General features: G+C 38.9%; 2 gene segments (V, D, J or C); both read left to right on the plus strand.

Moving 5' to 3' along the window:
• The first annotated feature begins 1,200 nt into the window (after positions 1–1,200).
• LOC122444214 lies at positions 1,201–1,845 on the plus strand. The segment is given in 2 exon segments: positions 1,201–1,315; positions 1,481–1,845. Coding segments are annotated over 2 exon segments (414 nt in total).
• A 13,223-nt stretch (positions 1,846–15,068) lies between these two features.
• Positions 15,069–15,737, plus strand: LOC122444215. The segment is given in 2 exon segments: positions 15,069–15,129; positions 15,361–15,737. Coding segments are annotated over 2 exon segments (429 nt in total).
• The last annotated feature ends 7,979 nt before the right edge of the window (positions 15,738–23,716 follow it).

The following is a 23,716-nucleotide window of genomic DNA, read 5'->3' on the forward strand; positions in this document are numbered from 1 at the left end:
TGCTTGCAAATACTCTTGGCAAGTGCCAATTTGTATTTGACACCGTGTTGTTTAGTAATATCCTTAGGCATGGCTTTCCTTTTACATTCTTACACAAATATTATAATCAGTAGTGGTCTTATGATCAACTGTCTTATGGAGGTCTCTTGTGATATATTCCCTTAGAACTATGTGCACAGAATATAGAGGATTTTTGAGGCTCTTTTGGGCTTCCCTGGTGGCTCAGACGGTCAAGAATCTGCCTACAATGCAGGAGACCTGGGTTCAATCCTGGGGTTGGAAAGATCCACTGGAGGAGGGAATGGCTACCCACTCCAGGATTCTTGCCTGCAGAATGCCATGGTCAGAGGAGCCTGGCAGGTCTGGGGTCACAGAGAGTTGGACCTGACTGAGAGGGTTCCAACTGAATTAATGGGAACAATATAAATTCAAAGATTTGATAACTTGATGACCAATATGTAGCATCTATTTGCCCTTTCTGAACAGACCTGGGCTGTCAGAACAAATAGAGAGGAGAAAGGGACCACTGTGACAGGACTCCGTGTCTGCAGATCCATTCTAGCCTTCTGCAAAGGGAGAGTATCTTTCCTCCTACTATTAGGTCCCAAGTCAGGTAACTGAGCAGATGTTGTGATGAAGAATTATAGTGATTGCTATATTGATATGTAGGTTGAGAAAGCTGCAGTAATTAACACAAACAGATTTGTCTTCCTTTCTATCTTAAGTGAAAGAAAGCATATATAGGTATGAGGATAAATGATTACTACATCTTATGTTGTTTCCATAATCCATCACACGCAGTATCTTGAAACAAGTTCCATCATAGATGCAACAGCTGAACACAGTAGTCAAATTATCACTCTTCCTTTCAATATCAAATTTGACTTGTGTTTATTTTCAGATGTAATTGGTATCAACTGAAAATGGGTTTGGGTGGACTCCGGAAGTTGGTGATGGACAGGGAGGCCTGGCGTGCTGCAGTTCATGGGGTCGCAAAGAATCGGACACAACTGAGCGACTGAACTGAGCCGAACTGAACTGAAGAGCTGGTTAATGCAAAAGGAAGTTTGGGGTGAGTGAGACACTCACCTGGTCCACAGAGAAGTTGACATGAGCCACATCAACTTGCTACTCCAGGAAACCCCTGTTTCCTGTTGTGGGGCAGCAGCAGCACATACCCAGAAATCCTTCCCTCACCCTGTCAGGCTCACCTTGCAAAGCCTTGACATTGAAGAAGATATTTTCCATCTAGTAGAGAGCTGAAACATGCTTCTCTCCAGCCTTCTGAAGGTGGTTGTGGCTTCACTGTGTTTAGGTAAGGATGGTCCCAATGGAACTGTGCCTCCTCTGTGACCTAAGGACTGGGGGAACAGGCAGTCTTATGGGAACCCTGGGAAGAAGGGGTAGTAGGGTCTAAAATAGGATTTCTTTATTCCACACCACTTATTCCTAAAGTTCTGATTCTGTTTTTTTTCTTTAGGATCCATTATTGCCCAGAAGGTAACTCAAGACCAACCACAAGTACTAGTTCAAGAGAAGGAAGCTGTGACCCTGGACTGCAAGTATGACACCAGTGATCCACAGTATAGTTTATTCTGGTACAAGCAGCCCAGCAGTGGGGGGATGATTCTCCTTATTCGTCAGGATTCTCATAACCAGCAAAATGTCACAGAAGGTCGCTACTCACTGAATTTCCAGAAAGCAAGAAAATCTATCACACTTGTCATCTCAGCTTCACAGCTGGAGGGCTCTGCAGTGTATTTCTGTGCGCTGAGAGAGCCCACAGTGAGACGTGTGGAGGAGGGACCTGCACCAAAACCCAGGGCCCTGCTCCATCTGCCGTAGGGACCAGGGCAGGGAGTTGCCAGCACAGACAGGAAGTGATTACGGTTGCACAGGCATAAGGTTAGAGAGAAGATACTCATTCCAAGAAAATAGGTTTAAACCTAAGAATTTAGGTTTAAATTATTTATTTATTAAAAATATAAAATTGTGTATTGAGGACAAAAATTAGCCACATAAAATCCTTGCCATGTAGTGACTAGTATGAGCTAGAAGAATTGACTAAGGAAATTCGGGAATGTCTGAATTATATCAGTAAAAATATGTGTGAATTGTTGGATTTTTCATTTCAATGTACTCATGTTTTACCAAAAGTTTTCACTTTTGTCTCAGGTTCAAAGGATTTGTTAACAAAATAAGCCACTTGTTATATACAAATAAATAATATAGATGTTTATTGGAGAATTATCTAGCTTACTTTCAACATATTAGCATTAAACACACTAACATTAAAAGAAAATAGAAATAGAAAGAGCAGATGACACATCACCAAATTGGGTTTTGACCAACATCCAGACTTGGATGGAGGTCAACATCGAGACTTGAGAGTTTCCAGCACTGGGAAGTCCCAGGTCACAGCACATCTGGAGTCCCAATTATGAAAAGAGTCCTCTCCGTGGGTAAGACTTCAAAGATTACAGTTCAGGGCTCCCATTTACAATCCCAGGGCAGTTGCAAACTGATATCATCATCGATCTGTGACCAAATTGCAGCTCTGGTTTCATGTTAATGCTGTTTGTTTAGTCATGTAAAACTTGGAATGTTGCTAAGGCTGGGGGATTCCCTCTAGGAGCTCAACAATCTCAAGATTCCTTCCCCATCTCATCCATGGTGCTGGAAGCCTTGCACTCACAGCAGGCAGTTACTCACAGTCAACTCACAGTCAGGGCAGTATCCAGGAAGGTTAGAAGCAAGGTCAGAGGCCTGTTCTGCTTTGTCTCTGAAGCCTATACAAGACTGGTTATTTAATTTTCCTAGCAAATCATTAAATATTAATTGACTGTATGTTATATTACAGGTGTTGTTTTGTCATGAAATCTCTGTGTGATTTTCCTTCTTTTGAATATCATGTTGTTTTACACCATTTAATAAATTCATTCATTTTAGTTTTGTTAGCTGAGTTAATAGTACCTTTATTTACATTCTAAGGTGCCTACTTTGTGCTAATACTCATTGCTTCTTATTAACACCTCTATCACTGAATGGCTCAATTTCCATAATGTAAGTTTTTCCTGCCTCTCTTCAGTCTTATCCACAAAAAGATCAATAATTAGTGGCCCTTAGAAGGACATTTTGCGAAGTACTGTATGAATTATGTTCTGTCTCTGGTCTTGCCTTTCACTGCACACTCCTCCAAAAGCATTTTTTCCATCATGTGGCTGATTTTGCACCCCTCTAGGCCCTCTCATTTAATCACTGTTACACAATCCCAAATATTCCTTCTCTATAATTTCTTCCTTCTACCTTGAATCCATTTTTGTCAGTGTTTTAAAAGTTGAATGGTAATGGGTGGTTGCTACGTGATCTTGTATAGTAGCTGCCTCTTATATTTGTATTTGGAAAGCAATTGTGTAGAGTAGAAATCTTAAAGGGAATAACTTACATTCTTTACAATAAGTGAGGCTGGAAAAACTGGACAGCTAAATGTAAAAGAATGAAATCAGAACACTCTCCAACATCATACACACAAAAAAACTCAAAATGGATTAAAGGCCTAAATGTAAGACTGGATACTATAAAACTCTTAGAGGATAACATAGGCAGAACACTCTTTGACATAAATCACACTAGAATCTTTTCTTGGTCTACCTCCTAGAGTAATGAAAATAAAAACAAAAATAAACAAATGGAACCTAACTAAACTCAAAAGCTTTTGCATAGCAAAGGAAATCATAAACAAAACAGAAGGAAAATCCACAGAATGAGAGAAAATATTTGCAACAAAATTGACAAGGGATTAGTCTCCAAAATATACAAACAGCTCATGCAGATCCATATTTAAAAAAAAAACCCAAACAATTCAAATTAAAAATGAGGGGTCGATCCAATAGACATTTCTCCAAAGAACATTTAGAGGTGACCAAGAGGCACACGAAAAGATGCTCAACGCCACTAATTACTAGAGAAATGCAAATCAAAACTACAATGAGGTATCACTTCACATTGATCTTTGGGCTTCCCTGGTGGCTTAGTTGGTAAAAAATCTTGGGCTTCCCTGGTGGCTCAGCTGGTAAAAAAATATACTTGCAATGTGGGAAACCTGGGTTTGATCCCTGGGTTGGGAAGATCCCCTGGAGAAGTGAAAGGCTACCCACCCCAGTATTCTGGCCTGGAGAATTCTGTGGGGTCACATGGGGTCACAAAGAGTCAGACATGACTGAGTGACTTTCACTTTCACTCACACTGATCAGAATGACCATCATCAAAGAATCTACAAGCAATAAATGCTGGAGAAGGTGTGGAGAAAAGAAGAAAAGGTAACCCTCCTACACTATTGGTGGAAATGTAAGTTGGTATAGCCACTATGCAGAACAGTATGGAAGTTCCTTAAAAAACTAAAATGAGTGCTACCATATGACCCAGCAATTCCACTCCTGGGCATAAATCTGGAGAAAACCATAATTTGAAAGAATACATACACCCTAATGTTCACTGCAGCAGTATTTACAATACCAAGGACGTGGAAGCAACCTATATGTCTGTGGAAAGAATGGGTAAAGAAGATGTGGTACATGTATACTATGCAACATTACTCAGCCATAAAACACAATGAGGTAATGCCATTGCAGCAACATGGATGGACCTGGAGATTGTCACACTGACTGAAGTCAAACAAAGACAAGTATCATATATTACTTATATGTGGAATCTTAAAAATGGTACAAATGAACCTATTTTCAAAACAGAAGTAGAGTCACAGATATAGGAAACATATTTATGGTTACTGAGGAGGATGTAGGGGAGGGATAAATTAGGAGGCTGGGATTGTCATATATCCACTACTGCACATATAATATAGACAGATAACTAATAAGAAACCTACTGTAGGGCACAGGGAACTCTGCTCAATACTTTGTAAGGATCTACATGGGAATATAATTCTAAACAGAGTGAAGGTGTTGTGTGTGTACAACTGATTCACTTTGCTGTACAGCGGAAACTGACACAGTAAATCAACTATACTCCAGTAAAAGTTAATTTTAAAAAGTCTTAAATTTGTTTAACTCAAAAAATCATGCCATCCTAACAGATATTTTTTTTACCATATTAATAATTTTAAGTGTATAATACAGTGATCATTCCAGTGGTCATATATGGATGTGAGAGCTGGACTGTGAAGAAAGCTGAGCGCCGAAGAATTGATGCTTTTGAACTGTGGTGTTGGAGAAGACTCTTAAGAGTCCCTTGGACTGCAAGGAGGTCCAACCAGTCTATCCTAAAGATCAGTCCTGGGTGTTCATTGGAAGGACTGATGCTGAAGCTGAAACTCCAATACTTGGGCCACCTCATGCGAAGAGTTGACTCATTGAAAAAGACCCTGATGCTGGGAGGGATTGGGGGCAGGAGGAGAAGGGGATGACAGATGATGAGATGGCTGGATGGCATCACTGACTCGATGGACATGAGTTTGAGTAAACTCCAGGAATTGGTGATAGACAGGGAGGCCTGGCATGCTGCGATTCATGGGGTCACAAAGAGTCGGACACAACTGAGCGACTGAACTGAACTGAACTGAATACAGTGATATTAAATACATTTACATTATTATTAAGCAGCAACATTATCCATCTCTAGAACTCTTTTCATGTTGAAAAACTGAAAATTTGTACTCATTAAAGAGTAACTCCCCATCCCCCTGTTCCTCTAGCTCCTGACCACTACTATTCTACTCTCTCTGAGTTTGACTACTTTAGATATCCTGTAGAAGTGGAATCATGCAACATGTCATTTTTGTGTCTTATTTCATTGATCATGATGTACTCAAGTTTTATCTATGTTTTTGCATGTTTTAGAATTTCTTTCCTTTTTAAGGTTGAATAATATTCCAAGGTAAGTATAGACCACATTTCATCTATCCATTCATTTGTTGATATTTGGGTTGCTTCACCCTTTTGACGGAAACATAGATATAAATATCTCAGTATTTTGGGCATATACCAAAATTTCAATTTTTTGACATAATTAGAAGTGGAATTCTTGAATCATATGACACTTTTGTTTTTAAATTTTTGAGAAATATTTATCCTAGTTAATTTGAACAGCTATCCTCTAGACTACTTTATCACAAGCCAGTTTCAAGGACTAGAGAAAGTGAGTGATCAGGAGCTGTGAATGAAATGTTGGTACTCTGGTGGTTCACCTAAACGTAGAAAAAAATGTCATCTTCGTTATAGTGCACTGCTCCACAGGTGCCTAACAATTGATCTGAAAGGAGTGGCCAAGCCAGTACCTGGTGGTCAGCTCCTGAACTGCAGCTTGGACATTCTTTCCAAGGTGGTGCAGTCCTCTTTTGGTGAAAGGGTCAAATCTGGGATTATTTAGTCACTTTTTATTGTTCATTGTGCAGAAATAAAGAAGAAAGTAGTTAACAGACTGTATTGTGTGTGTGTGTGCTCTGTTGCTTCATGTCCAGCCCTTTGTGACCCTGTGGACTGTAGCCTGCCAGGCTCCTCTGTCCATGGATTATCCTGGCAAGAATACTGCAGTGGGTTGCCATTTCCTCCTCCAGGGGATCTTCCCAACTCAGGGATCCAACCTGCAGCTTCTGCACTGCAGGCGGGTTCTTTACCACTGAGCCACCAGGGAAGCCCCTGAAAATTATCCATAGTATAAAAAACAGGGAATCAGGTTTTGTTATCAGAGAGATTTCTATTCAAAATTATTAGCTTGGCCACGAACTTTCTAGACACTCGTGAGCCTTGTTTTATTATATAAAATGGGAGAGTGATATATTCTTTGATATTTTATTGTGGCAAGTTATCAATAGTGTAGTTATAGGGGCTGACAAGTAGCAGTTGATTAATTAACGAGAATAACCTCAATAGATGCAGAAAAAGCATTTGAGAAAATTCAGCATTCACTAGTGTTTAAAAACTTCCAGCAAATTAGGACCTAAGGAGATACCTCAACTAAATAAAAATCCTCTATGAAAACTACATCAAACATCATACTTGATGGTGAAAGAATGAATGCTTCCCCCTAATTTCAGCACTAGGGGAAGAATTTTGGCTCTCACTGTTTGTATTTAGTGTTTTACTAGGGATTCTAGCCAGTGTCAAAAGGCAAGAGAAAAAAACAAACAAACAAAAAAACACAGTTTGAAAAAGAAGACATGAACCTATCTTTAGTCAGAGACAGCACAATTATCTGAGTATAAAATCCAAGGGAATCTACAAAAAAACCACTAGAAAAAATAAGAAACTTAAAGTCAAATAAACACCTACCATGTGCTGCAGGAATTCCACTGCCAGATATTCACCCAAGAGAGAAATGAAAGCACATGTCTCCTAAAAATGTGACACAAGCTCAAAGCAACTATGTTTGTACAGCCTCCAACTAGAACTAACAGAAATGTTTGTTAATTGGTGAATGGATTAACAAATTGTTTTGTGTCTATGTAATGGAAGACTTTTCATCAATACAAAGGAATGAACCATTGATACTTGCAACCATGAAATAATCTTAATTATGTTTAGAGAAAGAAGCTAGACAAAAGAGTACACATGATTCCATTTATATCGTATAAAATATGCAAACTAATTCATGATGGTAGTGCTGCATGAAAATTGGAGTAGGAGGTGGGGAGAGGATTGAGAGAAGATTATAAAGAGATGTGAGGAAACTTTTTTGGGTGATGCATTGTTCCTTATCTTGACTGGAATAATAGCTTGACAAATGTGTACACATGTCAAATCTTATTAATTTGTTTATTTAAAATAAGTTCAGTATAGTTTTGTGAATGTTGTGTATTTATAAAATAATTAAAAATCCAAGTTTAGCAAATGTCTTTCTTCAATGTTGCATGAGTCTTCTAATGTGACCCCAATTCCTAATATTTCTCCTCTATGTTCTCATCGTGCTATATGTTTTTTAAAGGTGTGGATAGCAACTTTCTGTGTCCATGTGTTATACATTTATTTTCAATCCAGCATCATCCAAACTTATTTTTCCTTTCTGTTTAATGTGTCAATTTTTTTCAGAATTCTTCCTAGCATAGTTTTGAGAGCATTTTTGACAACAGAGTCGGAAAATAAAAGAGAAAGGAAGGAATATGTGAGCCCAAAAGAGAATCTGAGCCTGATTTTATTCCTTAAATCTGGATCAGGGAAATTATTTGTATGTTTACTTTGGACTGATGAAGCTGCTTGATAGAAATCTGTGGAGAGTGATCTCCAGGAATCAGGCTGAGCTAAGCTTCCATCTTTGTGTCTAGTATGGGGCTTCCCCTGTGGCTTAGTGGTAAAGAATCTTCCTGCAATGCAGGAGATTCAGGAGTTGTGGGTTCCATTGCTGGGTCAGGAAGATCCCCTGGAGGAGGGCATGACAACCCTTGCCTGGAGAATGCCATGGACAGAGGAGCCTGGCAGACTACAGTCCATAGGATTGCAAAAAGTTGGACACGACTGAAGGGACTGAGCTCCCATGCACGTGTGTCTAGGGATGCATGGTTACAGGGTTTTACAGAAGGTGTGCTCCACTCCAGAACTTCATCCTTATAGCCTTGAGGATTTTTTATTTTATTTTTTCAAAAATGAATATTCATGAAAAGTAAGATAAAGAAGTGCTTGTTTTTGCTGCTGCTACTTCATAACAAAAGATCAGTTTAAAAAATTGCATTTCTTCCTGATCATTGATGACCACCTTGCTCTAGGACACTGATTACAAAAGAAATCTTATAAACCAGTATTGAACTGGCTGTAGCAAAACCATCTGGGAGTTTTAAAAGTTATGAATTTCTGGGAATTCCCTGGTGATCCAGTGGTTAGGAGTCTGTTCTTTCACTGCCGAGGGCCCTGGTTCCATCCCTGGGTGCGGAACTAAGATCCTACAAGCTGTGCAGTGGGGTCAAGGAGAAAAATTACACTTTTTGGCCTCAATCCTGAAAAGTACAATTCATGAAGTTATAGTTGGGATTCCTGAATCTGTCATTTAAAATCAGTCACACGTTGATTCTATTATCAGCTGTTGTATAAATATCAGCTATGTCTTTAATAATTTGAAAACCTGGGAAAGAACAGAGTCCTAATTCGTGCTCCAGGCTTTTGCCAGAAATCCACATTTTTAGAGTTCACAACCTGGTGGAGGAAAATTATTTGATTAAAGTTTGGCAGCAAAATGTGGCAGATGGGTGCTAAGAGAATCAGTCTTGAAGCTAGATTTTCACTAAGAGTATGGGGTTAGTCTTGGCTGATTCAGATAGATTAACCATTTTATCTTGAGATCAGGGAAATAGTAGAACAAGATATTGATGTCAGATCATTCTATAAGGATTTGATAAATTCAGCTTTGGTAGTTCTTTTGTTTTCATATTTCAATGGTTTTGAAATTCAAGGTTATTTGACTATTGATAGGATAGTGTGACTTTTTCCCCCTGAAAATATTTTATTAAAAAGCTAGCATTTATTACAAATGATATTATTTCAGGAATGATAAATAGTAGTGATTCCTCAATCAAAGACCCTTTATTCATTATTTTTGTTTGGTATAGCAAATACTTAGTGAGCATGTAATAAATGTAAGTCACTGTTCTATAAATTGGTGTACAATGCTGAGAAATAGAGATTCATTCAATACTGACTTGACTTCTTATTACTTCCTCTGTAATCAGCCACAAAACCCTTTTCTGACAGTCAGTGGATTATAGGTTGGCCCACATGGATTCATGAGGCACTATATTAAAGTGCTTAAGAAAATTGACATCTTCTCAGCTACAGAAATACCTGGGATGCTTTGTTGAAGAACTTCCATCTCAGGTAGTATCCTAAAAACAAAACAGACCTGAGAGGTGTTGATAACTGTTGATCAGGTTTCCAAGCCTCACCTGAAGACCGACATGTGCCTCATGGATACAGTCAAGGATAACATTTTTCTGATTTGTGGAGGACACCAGGATACACGCATCACTTTTCTGTCCCTGTCCACCAGAGGGTGCAGATTCCTAACGCAGACACATTTTCTGTATGAAACTAAATTTCACCGTGACTTCAACATTTCTTCATGTTAAGAATCAAGAATGTTACTCAGGAGATACTCTAGAGATGAACTCTTCTTCAGGCTTAGTGACCATAATACTCTTCCTGCTGGATAAGCAAAATGCTTCTAAAAATGTGGATTCTTTATTCTGTTCTGTCAACAAAACCTTTAATCATAATTTTATCCCAGAGCTTTATGCCTAAGATCACACAGAACTCTTATTTTTCCCCAGGACAAACCCGTGGAGGCTCAGTGACCCAGTTAGGAGGCCAAGTGACGCTTCCAGAGAAGGCTGCCGTGACCATCAGTTGCACTTATTCAGCCACCGGGTACCCGACTCTTTTTTGATATGTTCATTATTCAAGAGAAGGGTCACAGCTCCTCTTGGAAGCCACGAAGGACAAGGAGAAGGGAATCAGCAAAGAGTTTGAAGCCACATACCACAGAAAATCAAAATCCTTCCACTTGAAGAAAGCCTCAGTCCAAGAGTCAGACTCAGTTGTGTACTACTGTGCTCTGAGAGACACAGAGAAGGGAACTGCAGGGGGAGCTGACGCTCACTCTGAGCAGCAGCGGAGCCTGGATGCGGAGCGTCTGACTGTCTGATCCACTTGGGGGCACAGTCTGTGGTGTTCTGTCTCTCAGTGTCTGGTTGATACAAAACTCATACAAATGACTAGGGCCTGAGAACAAGACGTGAAGATTCCCCATACCCAACTCTCATTAGTGAGTTTGGCAAAAGAGCATGACACCAATAGTTCCTTGTCCAGGATTAAAGTAATTTCAGGGTAAAGTCACGTAAATAGTGAGACTTGGGGCCATTCAAAAAAGGAACAAGAGTCATTGGGATGCTGCCGTAACCTTCCGGAAAAATTTAGAGACCAGAAACATCAGTTACATTTGAATAATTAGGGTGGATGACACGTTGTGTGTGTGTGTGTGTGTGTGTGTGTGTGTGTGTGTGTTCCGAGGTCATTCAGGGAGTGAAGGTTGAAAATAGGAGGACTAAAAATATATAAGCAGAGACTACCTATGTTCTCTACCAGTGCCTGTATAATAAGCAGTGATCACTTTCCAAACCCAGCAGAAAATTGGAAGTTGGCCATTGATGATTTGAGCAATGGCACGTGTAAGTAAGAAAGCCAAAATAATTAAAAACTTTAAATATAATAATTAAGTATTCACTTTAGGGAAATAAAATATTATTTAAGAAAGTAACATACCCATAGTATTTATGATTCAACTAAATTTTCTTCTAGATAAGTTTTACCAACAATAGTCATGATTAGGCAGAATACCTATTTTCCCTAAACTTTGTGTATTACTGAGGTTTGGACTTTTGCTTATCAATTAGGCTTTAAATTTTTAAAAAATTATTTAAAGTTTATGAATGAGATGGAACTTCATTTCATTTAAAAGTCATTTACATGTTTTTGTGTAAGTTTTCTATTCAGGTATCTTACCATTCCCTACTGTGTTATGGGATTTCCCAGATGGTTCAGTGGGAAGGAAATGAGGGCTCAGTCTCTGAGTCCAGAAGAGGCTCTGGAGACAGACATGGCGGCCACTCCAACATTCCTGCCTGGGAAACCCCTGGACAGAAGAGCCTGGTGGGCTGTAGCCCATGGGGTACCTGAGAGTCAGATGTGACTTAGCAACTAAAACAACACCTGTGTTAGAGTCATCTAAATATAGATTTGAAAGAGCATTCTCTGTTAAGAAAGTTGTCATAAAACTGTCATATATATGTCTTTAAAAAAGTTTAATAAAATCTTTTTGACTTTGTTCATGTTTGCTATGCAGAATTTTAAAAATAGTATGTAGTAAATTTATGAAAAAAATTCTTTTATGGATTCTGAGTTATATATTTCATGCTTCATAATCTGTAGCACCTTAAATGATAAAATTTTATCTCATATTTTCTTTAATTTCCCTCAGATTAGTTTTGTCTTTAAATTTGCATATGTGTGTGTGTGTGTGTGTGTATGTGAGTCCAGATTGAGGTTAAGGCTATCTGTTTTTCTCAGTTTTTGTTTATTTTGAGGCAGCTATCCAGGCTCAACATCTTGAATGGCTCATCTTTCTTCTGATTTTTAAATGTTATATTTGTCTTTTTTCCTATCTCTTTCATTTTTCCTTATTAAGATTTTCAACCTAGGCATTCTTTTCTATTCAATATTTATATTTCAATATTAGCAGTGCTTTTTGCCAGTTGCTTACTGGATACATAAGGAATACATGTCCCGTCAACTTCAAGCCTGCGCTAGAAATATAGAGAAAATAATGTGGTTGGAGAGATGCCATTGGAGAAGGAGAGATAAATCCACTCCATTGCATCACAAGATGTGTAAGAAGTATCATCTCAGGCAATGGAAACTATCTACATGTGTTCCCAGCTCTGTCAGTTGGGGACCCACGCAAAGTCTCTAAAAACATGTTCACAATTAGTACACACGAAGATGGGAAGTGGACAACCAACACTGGAGAACAAGAACAATTTTGTGTCATCTGTCTTCTTGAAGAAGAGGATTTAAATAATGAGGACTGGGATTTAGAGTTTGGAAGAATCACATCTACTTGAAATGCCTTGAAATCGGCAGCTGCCTCAGTGTTTTGAACTCTGTCATTGCTTTGTAGGACATTTTTGAATTTTTTTTCCTGTTGCCACATTGAGTTTTGATGAAATTTGTAAAAATCTACTTTAGTAACTATCCTTGCTTCTGTTGAGGGTGTTGTTGAAAATTGATTACTGTATTTCAAACATCTTGCCCCTAGTTTAAGCAGAACAGGTATGGGCAGCTCTGTGGCCTAAGGTTCTCTTCTTCTCTCTCTTCTTCCTCTCCTGCTCGCTTCGCCTCTCTGCTCTCTTGTCTTCTCTCAGCTCTTCTCTCTTGATTTTCCTGGACTGATTCTGTTTTCATCCTTTTCTGTAGTAAACGTTTCTAATTAACCATTTCTTTGAGCCATCAATGTTTAAAAATAATTTTATTGTAAAATATAACATGTTCACAAAAGTATGTAAAACCCACAATATATGTATTATTTAGGTACATGCAAAAATTTGAGACTATGGTTATTTGCTTATGAAATTTCTTTATGAATTTTAAAAGTTCTTTGTATTAGGGTTCCCCAGAGAAACAGAACCAATAGGATTAATGTGCATGTTTCTTCACCTCTAATAATCCAATTCTGAAGGCCTAGTTTGTTATACAAGCAGATAATATGTTCGCTTTTTAAGGTAAGTGTTTATGTGATATATCTTTTGCCATTCTTTTGCTTTCAAAATCTTTGGGCATTATATTTCAAGTTTGGAATAAATCCTCAGATATCCACACTCTCAAGTGTTTGTTGGCTTCCTATTTCACTGAGAAAATAGAAGCAATAAGAACATTTTCACAAGCTTCTACACTTAGCACTTTTTAAGGTAATTCACAGATTTCCATTTCTTTCAGTTGGTTACTGGAAATTTATTTCCTGCCTTTGATTGTATCATGTTTTCTCGATTATTTATGCATCTTATAGATTGGCTTTGTTGTGTGAGCTTTTGAAGCAGCAAGTACCTCTCCCAGTATTTATGGTCTGGTCTTGACTAGACGAGAACTTCCTCAGTCAGCGGTGCTAAATATGAGGCAAAATAGAGACCAGTCCCTTTGGGAGTGTACTCCTGAGTAAATTTGGACAAGGACCTGTTGGTTTCCTGTCCTTTCATTTGGAGGAAACACCTCAGTTCTATCCTTTCTCCACCTTGCATATCAGTACTAGCTGTAATACCACACCATTCTTTCTCCCTTTGTTGCTAGCTGTTCCAGTGACCAAGCCCTGTCAGTCATTCAGTGCCAAGTATGACCTGAAGCAAGTAGAAACTGGCTCCGTGGAGGATGCTTTGCATTATCTGGCATAAGGCCCCCTTCACTCTGTGTGGGGTTAAAACCAGTTCTGCACTGATTCCCAGTCTTGCAGGGCAGTGCTAGTTGGAGAACTACACTCTCCCTTTCCTTGTTCCTTACTGTCCCAAGGGACCAGGCTCTGCTGCATCCTGAATAGGGGGAGAGAGAAACCATTCCTACTCTGAAATGCTAGGAGTAAGGCCAGATCCTTCTCCTCCCCCCATTTGCTCTCTTTTCCCCTTTGGAGGAAGAACCGCAGTGCTGCTCTTCCAAGTTCACAGAGCAGGACTTGAAGCAAAAGAGACGTCCTGCATTTTCCGTTGTTGCTCACTGTCCAAGGGATTGCTCTCTGCCTGTCATACTGGGCAGGAGGTAAGATAGAAAACCAGCTCACAGAGGGTGCCCTGAGAGGACTGAAGATCGGGTGCAAGCTCCAATATCACTCCCCTCCCCCATGGGGGACACGATGGGCACACAGCACTGAGCTCAGCCCATCTGAGGGACTGATGTGGGTGAGGTTAAGTTGGTCTTCTCCCCCCTGTAAATGTGACTGCTCTCAGCTTGTTCTTCCGGGAGCGCGTTTACTTTTAGCTGGTTCTGCCTTGTCCTTCAAGGCATATTGTCGCTAATACCGTTGTTGCGTCCATGTCTGTGGAGGAGAGGGAGATAGGGCTTCCTCCTTTGCCATCATGCTGAGAGTCCACATCACGTCTTTTAAATCTTTCAAAAATGACAGCAAAGTGTTACCACATGTATTTTCAGATGAGAAAACGGAGGCTTAACTCTCCTATCCAATAAGTCAGAATTCATACCGAGGTTTTTAAACATATGTTTTATGTACTAACCTACTCTGTTTACAGAGACTTATAGGGGCTTATATTCAGTATTATGTTCAAAATAGTGAGAAGGAAACCTAGCAAGAAGCCTAACCCAAGGTTCTGAGCAACCATAGTTCTGACCCCAAGATGGCAGTATTTGCCTTGGCCCTGCCTGTGGGTATGATTGAGTATGAAGCAGCAAAATCTGGTCTTTGGCTCAATAGGGATGTAGTCTCTGATTGGCTAAGCATAATCCCTGAGAATCCTTTGTTCATGTAAATAAATAAAAGGTGTTGAATAGACTAGTCAGTTTTGGGGGACAGCCCAGTGCAGAAGAATGGAGATGCACGTGAGATCCTCCCTGGTGGTTCTGTGGCTTCATTTCTGCTGTAAGTTAATGAAGAATTTTAGCCAGGTTGACACAGTAAGTCCAGAGAATATTTTTAAAAGTTTTCAAAAAGGTGTACTGCATGTATTGCTTTGGGGTAGGAGGAGAGAAGAATTTGGGGCCATGTTATGGTTCAGCTGGGATTCATTCTGGAGAGGAGTAAGAGATCCAAATTAGAAAGCAATAAAAATGGGTGAGCTATCTCTCAGATCTCTCTTTGCTTTTTGAACAGGTGTGAGTGGTGAAAGCCAAGTGGAACAGAGTCCTCCAGCCCTGGTGGTCCTGGAGGGAGAGAATTGCACATTTCAATGCAATTATACAGTGAGCCCCGTTAACAACCTAAGGTGGTACACACAGGACCCTGGGAGAGGTCTTGTTCCCCTGATAACCATGACTTACAGTGACAACAAAAAGTCACATGGACGGTACACAGCGACTGTGGATGCAACTGCCAAGCACAGCTCCCTGCACCTCACTGCTGCCCAGCTCGGCGACCCAGCCTTCTACATCTGTGTGGTGGGCGCACCGTGCTCCCCAGGCACTCGCACTCTGTACCCAAACCTGCACCTGGAGGTTGTTAAGGAGCAGTTTTTGAAATGTTGTGTGTAATTTCAAAGTGAGCTAGCGCTTCTCTTTCAGACATGGCTGAATTTGAACTTGAGTCTAGGTATCTACTAACATAGAGGTATCCTCACTCAACACAGAAAGTTAACTGCTCACCTGGTTATTCCCAAGGGTAAGACCATCATATTGCATTACTACCCTGAAGTAGATGATAATTTTGAGTAAAAGAGAGAGGTCAGCTCTGGGTGGGGTCCAGCAAATAGTAGAATGTCAACTGAGTATAAAAGCAAAATGTTGACGAAGCTGATGACAATATTTGGTAAGACCGCTAATGTCTTTTGTGTTTGTTTTCTTTATCTCACAGGCATTATACACAGAAAATGACAATACCTTCCTTCTTGTATAATTTAATGTAGACTATAAGAAGAATCCATACAAGATTTAAGAAGCAGGGTCCGGATGTAAGATAATTATCCTGAGCTACAGTAGTGTCAATAACTAAATTCATATATATCAGCTCACTCAGCAGGTTTTTGCACTGACAGGAGAGAAAAGACTCTTACGAGGTTTTCCTTGGAGAGTGTTGATTTTAGTTATTCAATTTTAATAACTTGTACATGGTAGATTGCTAGGGTCCAGCCTTAGCAAGATCCAGGGGTACCCTCAGGATGAACGGCATCGGCGAGGAAAAGAGAGAGAGAGACCAGGCTGGGGGTGTGTAGTAGAGTCTGGCAAATCTTTTTTTTTTTTTTTTTTACTGTAGCTTTTATATTCCAAGTTAGTACATTTTTAAGGGGAAGATAGTTTAATATTACATCAGCTTGTCCTACACGAAACCAGGGTGTTTTCTGTATACTTCTTTGTGAGAGTCTTGTACATTATCTTCTGGCCTTGGGGCCTATTGACATTTTATGACCTAGGTGAATGCAAAGCTGTTTTCTGTAATCTATTCTTTGTTGAACACAAAGGTCAGTCCTTTTGCAGAAGTTATCAGTTAAATTTATCTAAAAGGTTTACCACACAAAGACTCTGCAGCCCCGGTGAGGCAGCCCCTGTTTAGCATTCCCGGTTAAAATTAACAATTCTAAACTCTTATTTTTCTAAATCTTTAACTATAACCACTTTTAGAATAATATTTTTATGTTCTCTAATAGGGCTTCCTCACCCCCTGAAGGGCTCTGTGCCTATTAGCGCCTTTTGTGTGATCAGGTTCTTTATGCTGTTCATGATTAAGGTGTTGTGAGCAGTCATGTGCATTAGTACACATTTGCCAAGCAGGCTATAATGCCAGCAAAGGGGTCTAAATTGAAACACTCCTTTCATCCTGAATAATCTTATAGGATACCACCGTCCAGGGGACATATTGATTCAAGTTCTAAGTTGATTCTGTTTGGAAAGAGATCGGGGAAGGCCTTCTACCTGTGTCACAGAAATTAGGGAGTAGTCTAATATAGTAAGCATCAGAAAGACAGAGATCATCTTTAAGGTGAGCGCTGGGGCAGCTTTTTGAAATCCCTGAAGTCCTGATCTGCCTTGCTTGTCAGGTCTTCTCCTCATGACCTTGTCATGGGTGGGATCTCCTGTGCTGGCTCCCGGCAGTAGATGCTCAAGAATTTTATTTAAGTAGAAAGGGAAGAGAAAAATCTAGGAGATAAATAGTAGGTGTATCTCTCCGACTACTCTGCAAGTCCTCTGCACTTGATCTTGATGTGGTCCTCTCTCCATGTTACCCCTTCAGAGATCAGAAGAAGCTGAGTGAGTGTGTGCACAGGGGCATGGATCTAATTTCTGATTTGCTGAGGAGTCTCTCAGCTTCCTGTGACAGCGGATTCATGAATATGCAGTTAGATAAACAAGTTGCTTGACCTGGTAGTGTCTGAGAGCTTGCAGATTCCAACCTGAGTTCTCATGAGTCTGGTGAATGGAAAAAATGGAGACGTCTTTGGGAGTTTCATGCCTGGTTCTTTTTTGGCAGCTGTGCTGTGAGTTGGCTGGCTTTGAAGTTATGAATAAAAAGAGCAGATCCTAGTAATCTCTATAAATCTGAAAGTTATAGAAGAGTGGTTAGTGTTACTGGGGTCAGCTGGGGGGGATTGTGAAAAGGAAATATATTCTTTCAAAAAATAATTGGCCATTAATATATCTCCTTTGTCTGTGGTTCTCTGTTCAAACAGGGGTGAGCAGCCAATATACATTGGACCAGAGTTCTTCATTCCTGAGTATCCAGGAGAGAACACATGCCGATTTTAATTGTACTTATCAAAAGAAAAACATTTTACAACTTTGTCTGGTTCAAGTAAGAGCCTGGGGAAGGACTTGTATCTTTGTCTTTAATTCAATCAAGCCAGAAAGAGCAGGCAGACAAAAATTTTAAAGAACTCCTGGGAAAAGAGAAGTTTTACAGTGTTTTGCATATCTCAGCCTCCCACCCTGGAGACTCAGCTGCCTACTTTTGTGCTTTGCATCACAGTGCTCTCCAAGCACCTGCAGCCTGTCCCACAGCTGCCAGCTGGGCCTCTTGACAGGGGTCTAGCCTTGGGGTGGGAATGAAGGTGTTTCCTTCATCCACAGAGGGAGTTTTCTTAAAGTCTCTGTCTCCAAACAGAAATCAAAGATAATCTATCCCTCCCTTATGTGACGAATCTGAATTTATATTGAATTAAATTTCCATTTGTTACTATTGAAAGTTCATTCCTCAGTGCAAATTGTACTCATCCTGGGCCTGTTTGCTGAGATTTCTTTTCACCGTCTACCCTTCAGGTGAGAGGGCAGGCCCCTTTGTGCTCAGAATCCAGTTCAGAAAGCAAGTTTTCACCATGCTGTACCCTCACCAGTAGTGTCATACTCACTGGTTCATAGTCTTTGTGATTTTTTTAATATCTGTGTACCACTTATACAATTATTTACTAATTTAATATTAAATTTGCTTTTATATTAAATAGACTTTAAAAATGACTGTGCAAAAAGTTATCCTTGTTTTAATGGATGTTATATATGAAACCATATATTTCATGTGCAGGTTATATTTTTTCTATTACAAATTAAAATAATACCTTATATGTAACATAAGACAAATTAAAATAATACCTTGTCTGCAACAATTACAATTTTCTTTTATGTGCTGCCTACCATGACCTCTTGCATCAATCACACTTTAGGAAATACTGATTCAGTCTATGCCGTTCATTTAATAGGTAAAAGAATTAGGATCTACAGGATTTGAATGGCCACTTAAAGCATGAGTTATAGCAAAATGGAAGCTGGGAACAGAACTCAGACACTCTGACCTTTTGTCAATTGCTTCTTCCACTAAAGGCAAAAAATGGATCCAGAATTTGAAGGAAGGAGTCTAGTGTTTTAAATTTAAATTAAACTAAAATTTTATTACTTAATTATATATATTAATTTTAAATAAATTAGAAGATATAAACACCTTTAAAAAGAGAACACTCCCATAATTTCATGACATAAAGGTTATGACTATCACCAGTTTTCAGAATTTTTAGTGCATGTATTATACAGCTATATTTTTCTATGAGAGGGGACTATAATATACTTGGAATTTATTAACATATTTGTTTTTCTCAACATTGTAGATATTTCCATGTCAGAGAACATAAAGGCATAATTTTAAATGATTGGCTAATTTCCATTATTTAGATGTATTTTAAAAACTAATCACTATTTGGTATTTTCCCAATTATATATTATTCTAGACAATATTTTTATGAACATCATTTAAGTTGTAGTTTCAATGGATGTGAAATTGCTTGGATACAGGAAAAAACATGACACTAAATGTTTGGTTTCCATGAAGAAATTTTTCACCAAACTATGGCTTCAACAGCAACCCATGAAGCTGCTGACTTTCCAATACTATACCAAGTCAGGATATTACTACTTTAAATTAGTTTTCATTTTACTAAGTGAAAAATTTCAGTTTTAATTTTCTTTTATTTTAATTAGTAAGGTTTTTGTCATTACACATTTTGTAATAAAAAAATAAGATTAGAAAACATCAGAGTACCTCACAGAGAATAAGAACTAATATCTTTTCATAAAAGTGAAAAAGCTGGCTTAAAACCCAACATTAAAAAAACTAAGATCATGGCAACTGGTCTTCATGGCAGATGGAAAATAGATGGGGAAACAGTGGAAAGAGTGATAGATTTTATCTTCTTGGGCTCCAAAATCACTGCAGATGGTGACTGCAGCCATGAAATTAAAAGATGCTTGCTCTTTGGAAGAAAAGCTATCACAAACCTAGACAGCATATTTAAAAGCAGAGACATTACTTTACTGACAAAAGTCCATCTAGTCAAAACTATGGTTCTTCCAGTAGTCACGTATGGATGTGAGAGTTGAACTATAAAGAAAGCTAAGTGCCGAAGAATTGATGTTTTTGAACTGTGGTGTTGGAGAAGACTCTTGAGAGTCCCTAGGACAGAAAGGAGATCAAACCAGTCAATCCTGAAGGAAATCAGTCCTGAATAGTCATTGGAAGGTTGATATTAAAATTGAAGCCTCAGTACTTTGGCTACCTGATGTGAAGAACTGACTCATTGGAAAAGATCCTGATGCTGAAAAAATTGAAGGCAGGAGGAGAAGGGGATGATGACAGAGGATGAGATGACTGGATGGCATCACTGACTCTATAGACATGAGTTTGAGCAAGTTTTGGAAGTTGGTGATGGACAGGAAAGCCTGGTGTGCTGCAGTCCATGGGGTTGCAAAGAGTTGGACACTACTGAGTGAATGAATTGAATTGATCTTTTCATAAAATAAGATGTATTAAACAAAATTTGGAAAGCATTGTTCTGATCTAGGTTACCTTCTAACTTGTCTCTTTTCTCTCAAAGTGTTTTGAGAGTTATCCAGAGTTTTGATACTCAAAATATAGACCAGCAGTATTAGAACTTGTGCAGAATCCCAGGATCGACTCCAAATCTACTGAATTTGAATCTTCATTTTAACAAATCCCCAGGTGATTCTACCACTTTGAAATTTGAGAAGCACTAATCTAACTGGTAGCAACAGTGGTTTTTTAAGTATAAATCAAAGTTGTTGCTACCTGCCTAAATGCTTCAGTGAATTTGTATTGCCTCTAGAATAAAATACAAGCTCTTGGCTATGGTACACAAGACTCTGCACAATGTGAATCCTACCTGACCCTTCAATCTTAGTTCATAACTCTCTTCCCTGACTCTCTGTGCAGTCACAACGCTGATCTTTCAGTTTTCTAAACTTGTCATGTCTTGTCCCATGTTGGGTCTTATTCTTTCATTTGTCTGCAGTTTTTCTCCCCCAGATCTTGGTGAGCCTGACCTATTTTCATCCTTCAGGTCTCAGCTCAAATATCACTTGTTTATGTTTGGTTGCTAAATTGTGTCCAACTCTTTTGTGACCCCAAGTACTGTAGTTCACCAGGCTTCTCTGTCCACAGGATTTTCCAGGCAAGAATATAGAGTGGGTTTCTATTTTCTTCCCCAAATATCACTACTGTAGAGAAAACCTTCTGACTTTTGCTGAACTTCCTGACTAATGTAACCATCCATAAACCTTTTCTTAACTCTGTGTCAAACACCCTGGTCATTTTCCAATTGTAGTAACCATAATGAGCAGGCATATTGTTGACTGACATGTCAATATATTCATTGCTAGTAACTCCAATTAGATTATAAGTTCTGTTGTGTGTTTTGCTCATGGTCTTTACTCTTAGTGTCTAGAACAGGGACTGGCCCATAGTAGTCAGTTGATAAATATCTACTAAATAAATCTTGCATGGGTCTTCTCCCTCTTTGCTTTCCTTTTCCTTTCTTGTCATTTCCATCCTTGAAACTCTTAACTATATGTGTGTCCTCATTGCTTGTTATGTGGTATAATTCAGTTGTCTCTGGCTCTTATTTAAAGACTCAGGTTCCAGCCTTCCTTTGCTCAGTAGGCTCTGTTAAATAATCAGATTCACACAGGGTCTCAGTCTGTCCTCAGTCAACTGACTTCACTTTATCAGGTGTAATCTTAATGAATCAGGTCAACTTGAAAGCTAGGAACCCTGCAGTGAAATATGTAAAAGAGAGAAAAAAAAAAAAAGACATGTCCAAAGACTTTGGAAAATATAAGAGGAATTTCAAGTGAAATAATATGAGCACACGTCAAAATTTGATTTCAAATTATTGCAAGAGAAAGTCTCAGGAAACATATTCAGATAATTAGCCTTGGTAGAAACATTTTATAGGAGATAAGATTTTTTTTTTAAAGCTTTGATTAGAGATCGTAATTATGGTCAGAGGACTGGTTCATATTTATTCTACTTTTGATTGTGTACTGGTATTAGGTTCTTCACATGATTGATATTCATTTGAGGGTATAACACTAATTTCCCAGGAGTTTTTATTTCATTAGGAAATGGCAACACACTCCAGTACTCTTGCCTGGAAAATCCCATGGACAGAGGAGCCTGGTAGGCTACAGTCCATGGGGTCGCAAAGAGTCGGACATGACTGAGCGACTTCACTCACTCATGTAAGAGAATTCCTCAAGCATTTCATTAGAAATAATAGTTGAGTCCCATGTGAAGCTATAAAGAACATCCTTCAGAAAAGATCCATTTTAGGCCAGTTTGGGGAAACATTTTTCTCAAAAGTAATTCAAGTATTTATTATAGTATCTGTAAAGGTGGCAGAGAGGGTTTTGTCAGATCTTGATCTTACTCTCTCTTTTTTTATCTGTTTATTTATTTTCATTTATTTTTATTAGTTGGAAGCTAATTACTTTACAACATTGTAGTGGTTTTTGCCATATATTGACATGAATCTGCCATGGATTTACATGGGTTCCCCATCCCGATCCCCCTTCCCGCCTCCCTCTCCATCCCATCCCTCTGGGTCTTCCCAGTGCACCAGCCCTGAACACTTGTCTCATGCATCCAACCTGGGCTGGTGATGTTTCACCCTTGATAGTATACTTGTTTCAGTGCTATTCTCTCATAACATCCCACCCTCGCCTTCTCCCACAGAGTCCCAAAGTCTGTTCTGTACATCTGTGTCTCTTTTTCTATCTTGCATATACGGTTATCGTTACCATCTTTTAAAATTCCATATATATGTGTTAGTATACTGTGTTGGTGTTTATCTTTCTGGCTTACTTCACTCTGTATAATGGGCTCCAGTTTCATCCATCTCATTAGAACTGATTAAAATGAATTCTTTTAAATGGCTGAGTAATATTCCATAGTGTATATGTACCACAGCTTTCTTATCCATTCATCTGCTGATGGGTCTAGGTTGCTTCCATGTCCTGGCTATTATAAATAGTGCTGCGATGAAAATTGAGGTGCATATGTCTCTTTCAGATCTGGTTTCCTCAGTGTGTATACCAAGGAGTGGGATTGCTGGGTCATATGGCAGTTCTATTTCCAGTTTTCTAAGGAATCTCCACATTGTTTTCCATAGTGGCTGTACTAGTTTGCATTCCCACCAACAGTGTAAGAGGGTTCCCTTTTCTCCACACCCTCTCCAGCATTTATTGCTTGTAGACTTTTGGATAGCAGCCATCCTGACTGGCGTGTAATGGTACCTCGTTGTGGGTTTGATTTGCATTTCTCTGATAATGAGTGATGTTGAGCATCTTTTCATGTGTTTGTTAGCCATCTGTATGTCTTCTTTGGACAAATGTCTGTTTAGTTCTTGGCCCATCTTTTGATTGGGTCATTTATTTTTCTGGAATTGAGCTTCAGGAGTTGCTTGTATATTTTTGAGATTAATCCTTTGTCTGTTTCTTTGTTTGCTATTATTTTCTCCCATTCTGAATGTTGTCTTTTCACATTGCTTACAGTTTCCTTTGTAGTGCAAAAACTTTTAAGTTTCATTAGGTCTCATTTGTTTATTTTTGCTTTTCTTTCCAATATTCTGGGAGGTGGGTCATAGAGGATCCTGCTGTGATTTATGTCAGAGAGGGTTTTGTCTATGTTCTCCTTTAGGAGTTTTATAGTTTCTGGTCTTACATTTCGATTTTAATCCATTTTG

The sequence above is a fragment of the Cervus canadensis genome, chromosome 6 (genome assembly GCF_019320065.1).
Source record: "Cervus canadensis isolate Bull #8, Minnesota chromosome 6, ASM1932006v1, whole genome shotgun sequence".
Lineage (NCBI taxonomy): Eukaryota > Metazoa > Chordata > Mammalia > Artiodactyla > Cervidae > Cervus > Cervus canadensis.